The 6,555-nt window shown below is 36.4% G+C and overlaps 1 protein-coding gene across 1 annotated transcript; it reads right to left on the bottom strand.

Moving 5' to 3' along the window:
• Positions 1–380: 380 nt before the first annotated feature.
• Positions 381–5,320, bottom strand: LOC113113115 (nuclear factor 7, brain-like). Its single transcript, XM_026279289.1, has 6 exons — positions 4,919–5,320; positions 3,405–3,500; positions 2,977–3,207; positions 2,876–2,898; positions 2,674–2,795; positions 381–1,441 (listed from the first exon to the last, which is right to left on the bottom strand). Exons 1-6 carry the CDS (start codon positions 5,318–5,320, stop codon positions 945–947), a joined length of 1,371 nt encoding a protein of 456 aa, XP_026135074.1. The 3' UTR covers positions 381–944.
• Between the last annotated feature and the right edge of the window lie 1,235 nt (positions 5,321–6,555).

The raw sequence follows: 6,555 nt of genomic DNA, 5'->3' as shown, positions 1-6,555 counted from the left end.
AATAAGATTAAATATTAAGTAATGTTCCTTAAGGGGAATCATGTGTTATTAAATGCATATATAATTGTTGTATTTTTAAAAATTAGAAATTGTTTAATGAAATCTTTATCTATTTTATTGGAGAAAACAATTAATTTATAATATTTTTTCTTAAAATATAATTTTTGTTTTGATTAAATCTTAATTTTTTTTTGCTTGGATTAAAAAAATCATTTTAATTGACTTTCTTCAACAGGACAAAATATACTTTCCGCCAGGTTTTATAAAATAAAAATAGTTTTCATAGTCATAAAAAATATTGTTTAGGGCAATATTTAGGGCAATTTATTTTTCATTGGCTCAAGTTATAAAATATAGATAAATAACCATTACCCTAATTGTTTTTAATTCTTTAGCACACATTTAATCTCTGTAACTCAAATCAACATTAGGGGACATTATATATTACAGCAAAGAGACACATTTCAATAAAACAATTAATGTCAATTAGCCTGAAAATATGAATCTTAAAAACGCCAATTGGCCAGCTAAGATAAAAAAATATATATAGTACAATAAAACACTTGATTAAAAAAATACAATATATTTACATGTAATCATTCAGCAGACACTATTCTGCAAAGAGACTTACAAATGAGATCAATAGAAGCTATCAGACCAACAACAGGGCAAATAATAATATCTAGTTTTTCCCAAATGTTTAATATCTTTTGCTATTTGTCTTGATAGTATTAAATTAATTGACATTAACTTCACGTCTGCAGATAACATGAATCTTATAGACATATAATCATTACTTGTAGAGTTTTATTAATATCCATCAGTGATCAGAGTTCAGCTAACTGTCAATCACAACCATATATTTAGATCAAGTCTGGTACTCATAATTAAACATTGAAACATGATGAACGATGAAAGCAGGCAGATCCAGAGCTGCAGGATGATTACTGACTATTGAAGGGTAAGATCCTCAGAGAGGAATAACTGCAGAAGACTGGGAAGAGTGTGTGGGTGAAGGAGGCTGTGAATGTGTGTAGATGTGTGTTAGTTACAGGATCAGAGAATGACACTCTTCCTCTGTCATAGTCCAGATTCACTCTCACACGATCAAGATGCTGTTCAACACGGAAACATGATGATCCTGACAGTCTCTTTTCATAATAATACACACACCAGACATCAGTGTTTAAGAAACCCCATCCCTTCCTCTGGTTTGATGCTGTAGTGACTCCAACGATCCAAAATGGACACTCTTTAAGCTCCACATCCCAGCAGTGTGTTCCTGAGTTAAACCCCTCTGAACCCAGAACACAGGGAAACTCATCAAATCTCTCTGGATTATCAGGAAGAGGTTTTTTGTTCTCGCTCCGTCTCACAATGGTCAGATCATCAGACAGAACGAGACGTGGATGAGCCGTGTTTGGATCCAGAATCACAGGAGCTGATGAGACACAATCAACAGATGCTGCTGTTACTCTGATGTTCATGATGTTCATATACACACTGCCTGGATTTGGTTGACCACTACAACCACTAACAACTGAAGACCTGCCTCTCAATTCAGCTGATTGGACAGTGGAAAAAACACAAATGTCGTCGAGTGCTTTTCTGCTCAGAGTTTTGACCTTCAGGTGCTCAGAGCACACTCAATGCAAGTAGAAAATAATCAAAAAATGTGCCTCTCACTGGGAAAACATGTTCTGTCTGATCCTAAGAGTGAACCACACACAGATGATTATGACAATCCTCCTGTTGATCAGACATTTCCTCTGATCGCTGTCAGTCTGTGTGAAGTTACAGTCAGAAACAGTGAGGGAGATACTGAATAGAGATTAATTTGATTAACACTGTCATCTATATTAAATTATTGTGAGAAGCTGCTTTTAACACAAAACCGTGTCTTTGAACAGCACTTTACACAGTGCTTTTATATTCAAATGAGATTATCAATAGAATAATGCAGAATAAATGATGTTCATATCCATATAATGTTCCTCAGCGTTTCTCTTGTATGAATCACAAAGATTTTTACTGAATGCTGCCTATTTATTAAATTAATAAATACAAAGTAGGTATTATTCCACAATAATTCAGATAAATAATAATAATCTTGCTATATAATAAAACTATAAATATGATTTTTAAATTATTAAAATAAAGCTTAAATAATGTAAATAATTATTAGATGAAAACCTTACAATTAAAATTAAATGTAATGTAATTTTGACAGCTGATTAAAATAAATTAACTTGAAGTATTAAAATTACTAAAACTTAAAAACAATTATAATTATACATTAAATATGAAGTTCAATATTTTTATTAAATTTTTAAGTAATAAAAATGACAAAAACATATAAATTATTTAACCTAAAATATATAAATAAAACCTAACTGAAAATATAAATAGAATATTTAAGTAGAATATAAACATCAGTCATCATATGGGAAATAGAAACTGCTGAAATCACTTCTGTGTCTTTCATGAGACTGAAAACAGAAAGTCAAGCTCATGCTGGGATTGATTATTTCTAGAAGGAAGCTGTTGATTTTGGTGCAGTAGATCATCTGGGTATTGATTCATAATGCTGAAATCTGTCAGTATGGCATCATTTCCAGTGTGTGTGTGTGTGCGTGTGTGTGTGTGTGTGTGTGTGAGCTCAGATCTTCTCACTGTTCTGGACGATGTCCTGCATCTTCTTCCAGACTCTGAAGGACAGGTTTCCCAAGTAACGCGGCACATGCATCAAAGCTCCAGAAGGAGTCTGTGGATCCGGCTGTGATGAGATCTGGACTCTGGAAGAACATTCAGGATCAGAACTGAAGTATCTCTGGATCAGAAGCAGAAAGAGCAGAGACACCAGCAGACCACTCACCTTTCCATCGTAACTGGAAACTCCTGCAGAACAAACACCATTGATCATCAAGAACTCAATCAATCATCAATCATCAATCAATGGATGATCTGAAATCAGACCTTCAGAAAGCAGACGTCACTGGCTCTCATCATCTCCTCCGTGTCTTTGATTGAGTGTGAAAGAGCTGAGATGTGTCTGTTCATCTCCTCCAGCTTCTCCTTCATCATCTGCTTCTTCTGCTCCTCTTCCTCTCTCAGTGCAGTGATTGTAGCTTCTTCTTCATCTCTGAGAAACTGATGAAGCTTCTCAAACTGCTGTTTAATCTGACGCTCTGTGTGCTCAGCTTGAGACTGAAATCACATCACATTCACTTCAATAATCTCCATCAACACACTTTAACACATCACATCTTTCAGATCTGAGAGAGACTCAGATACAGACATATAACAGATCCAGAAGCAGATTGACGCACGTCATTTACACAAATAATCAACTGAGGTCCATTAGTGATCATACAGCTGTACTGAGAATGACTCTGTTTCCTCACCTTGATGTGTTCAACTGTTTTCTCAAACTCTTCTTTCATTTCTTCATTGTGTTTCAGTTTCTCTTGTAATGATTTCAGTGCTGTAATGAGCTCCTCCTAGAGTTGAACAAAAACACATAAAAACCAGATTACAGAGAAGAGAAGAAGAGAAGAAGAGGCAGTGGTTTAATCATATAATGCTGTGGAAAACGATTCCTGAACATTACATTCTAAATTTATTCAGAAATTAAAATCTAGCATAAAAACCTGAATAAACACAAAGTACAGTTTATAAATGACAATGATATTTACTGATGCAAAAAAGTTATTCAATACAAACTGGGTCTGTTTGAAAATGTATCTGCCCCCGTAGTTATTAAAGGGTTAGTTCATCGAAAAATCATAATTGTGTCATTAATAACTCACCCTTATGTCGTTCCAAACCAGTAAAACCTCCGTTCATCATCAGAACACAGTTTAAGATATTTTAGATTTAGTCCGAGAGCTCTCAGTCCCTCCATTGAAGCTGTGTGTACTGTATACCGTCCATGTCCAGAAAGGTAAAAAAAACATCAAAGTAGTCCATGTGACATCAGAGGGTCAGTTAGAATATTTTGAATAACTTTACATCTGAGGCGTTTAAAGACTCAATTTGTCCATTATTTATTTCTAAAGATACACAACAATGTATAAAGGACTCCATTACCTTCTATGTCACATTATGGCCCCGAAACAGTTTTTGTAAAAATCACACATGCGCAGTATCATCAGCTCCTCGGTTCACGAATCGGACACGTCTGACAGAAACGGTTCTTGACTCGTGAACGAGTCATTATCTGGCTCTGCTCGGTGTTCATCTTCAGTTCTCTCTTCACAGCAGTTCAGTCAGATACTGTTTGAGTACATGAATTACTCTGGGATATTGGTTTGTTTTAACTCAGAGGAAGTGTCAGCCACATTAAACAAGTTAACAGCTTAAGTCATTTGTGGATTGATGCATATTAGAGATGAGAACCGTTTAAAACGATTCAGTTCGATTTGGTGAACTGAATGATTCGTTCACGAACCGGAAATCACAAACTGCTTTGTTTTGAACTCTCTCTCACAACAGACACGGAAGAGAAGACAATGCTGAATAAAGTCATAGTTTTTGCTATTTTTGGACCAAAATGTATTTTCGATGCTTCAAAAAATTCTAACTGACCCTCTGATGTCACATGGACTACTTTGATGATGTTTTTCTTACCTTTCTGGACATGGACAGTATACAGTACACACAGCTTCAATGGAGGGACTGAGAGCTCTCGGACTAAATCTAAAAGATCTTAAACTGTGTTCAGAAGATACACAGAGGTCTCACAGGTTTGGAACGACATGAGGGTGAGTTATTAATGACATAATTATGATTTCCCAATCTGTGAAACTGCATTGATAATAGGGTTCAGCTGAACTAAACACAATCATCCTGATCAATCAAATCAACACTTAAACAGGACTTTGCAACAGCATGAAGTTAAAAAACTAATTTCTCTTACCTTATAAGATGAAACCGCTTCACTGATGGGCCTGAATTTATGATTGTCGTGTTGTTGTGAGTCTCTGCACACTAAACACACCGGCTGTTTGTCCTCCAGACAGAAGAGTTTGAGTTTCTCACTGTGTAAACTGCAGATCTCCTCAGATCCTGATGAACACCGCTCCTTTCTCTCCTTCAGAAATGACTCGCACAAGTTTTTTAACACAAGGTTACATGGAGGATCTCTTTTTGAGGATCTTCTCCTGCAGACAGGACACTCCTGAGTTTCCTTGGTTCTCCAGAACTGTTGAAGACACTCTTTACAGAAACTGTGACTACATGATAGAAGAACAGGAGCCTTGAAGATTTCACAGCAAACAGGACAAGAGAGCTCTTCTGCTGATACATTTAGAGACGCCATGTTCACTGTTTGAGCTCCAGAGATCTAAACTACTTTCACTTTCACCACAATGGTTTGAAAAATAAATCACCAAGAGAATCTCAAAGATCTGCTGTCTATTCAGAAATCCTTCTGTAAAGTGTTTCTCTTCGTTCTTCACTGGTTGTTGATTCTTTATTGCTTTTGTAAGTAGAGAAGAGTGAGTCTGACAGAAAAGAGAAATAACATGTCAGTCTCTTCCTGGTAAGAGCTATGAGAGGGAGGAGCTTATGATCATGTGAGTGTGTTTAAACAAGTCAAAGACCAACATCAGGTTTAGCAGGAAAACGTTAAAATATACTGTTATAAAATCTTGAGAATAACAAACCATCAAACAAAAAAACATTAAAATATACAAGGAATAACTGACTCTGGGCCACTGAATTATTAGAAAAACTTGGGGTGGTTGATGTGGCCACGATGTCAAGCAGAGTTAATAGAGGTTTCACGGACGCGTCATCAATCCGGAAGTCGGCCATGTTGGCACTGAATATAAACAATGCCACTGAACGGACTCGCAAATTTGGCTGATTATTGCTGCTAAAAAATGGTCGAGTTTTGGTCTGTAATAATCGGTCGCATCGGTTAAACACATTTCGAGTTCTGTCAAAAGTTAAAGAGAAGAGAGCAAAAAAGTGATTAAAGAAGGCGTTTGTGGTTGAGAAAGGTACAGTTACAGCACATGTGTAAATGAAGCGTCGACTATGGCTTCAATGTTGACGTAGTTAACTACGGCTACATTCACACTGTTAGTCCAAATACGATTATCTTTGTATCCAATTGGAATCTGATCTAAAATAATGATGTCCACACTGTATAACGCAACTGTTCAGATCTGATATGTGTGTCCATGCAGCTCTTTGGCAATACGGGAATGACGTTGCTTTGATGGAGGTGTTTACATTTGAGATAGATGTGTTGTTTTATTTAAATTTTACAACGTGGAAATGTGTAGCCGACGAGCTGGACTACTGCGTCTTGAGCTGCAGAACTGTAGGAGGCTGGTATGTAACGTTACAGCTTTTTTTTCCCGCGCTGCGCTGGTTTCAAAAATAATAATTGTCTGCTCGTCCGGCACTCTGCAACAACAAAGCCTGGTTTCGGCAGCGACTTTAAGCATGTTCCCTATAACATAATTATTCTATAATACTATGTATTCAACAGCTGCTCAGGTCCACATTTTAAGCTTGCTGGAGCACATTAAGCAGCAGCAGGAC

The sequence above is a fragment of the Carassius auratus genome, chromosome 13 (assembly GCF_003368295.1).
Source record: "Carassius auratus strain Wakin chromosome 13, ASM336829v1, whole genome shotgun sequence".
Taxonomy (NCBI): domain Eukaryota; kingdom Metazoa; phylum Chordata; class Actinopteri; order Cypriniformes; family Cyprinidae; genus Carassius; species Carassius auratus.
This window is presented reverse-complemented; position numbering and strand designations above follow the sequence as displayed.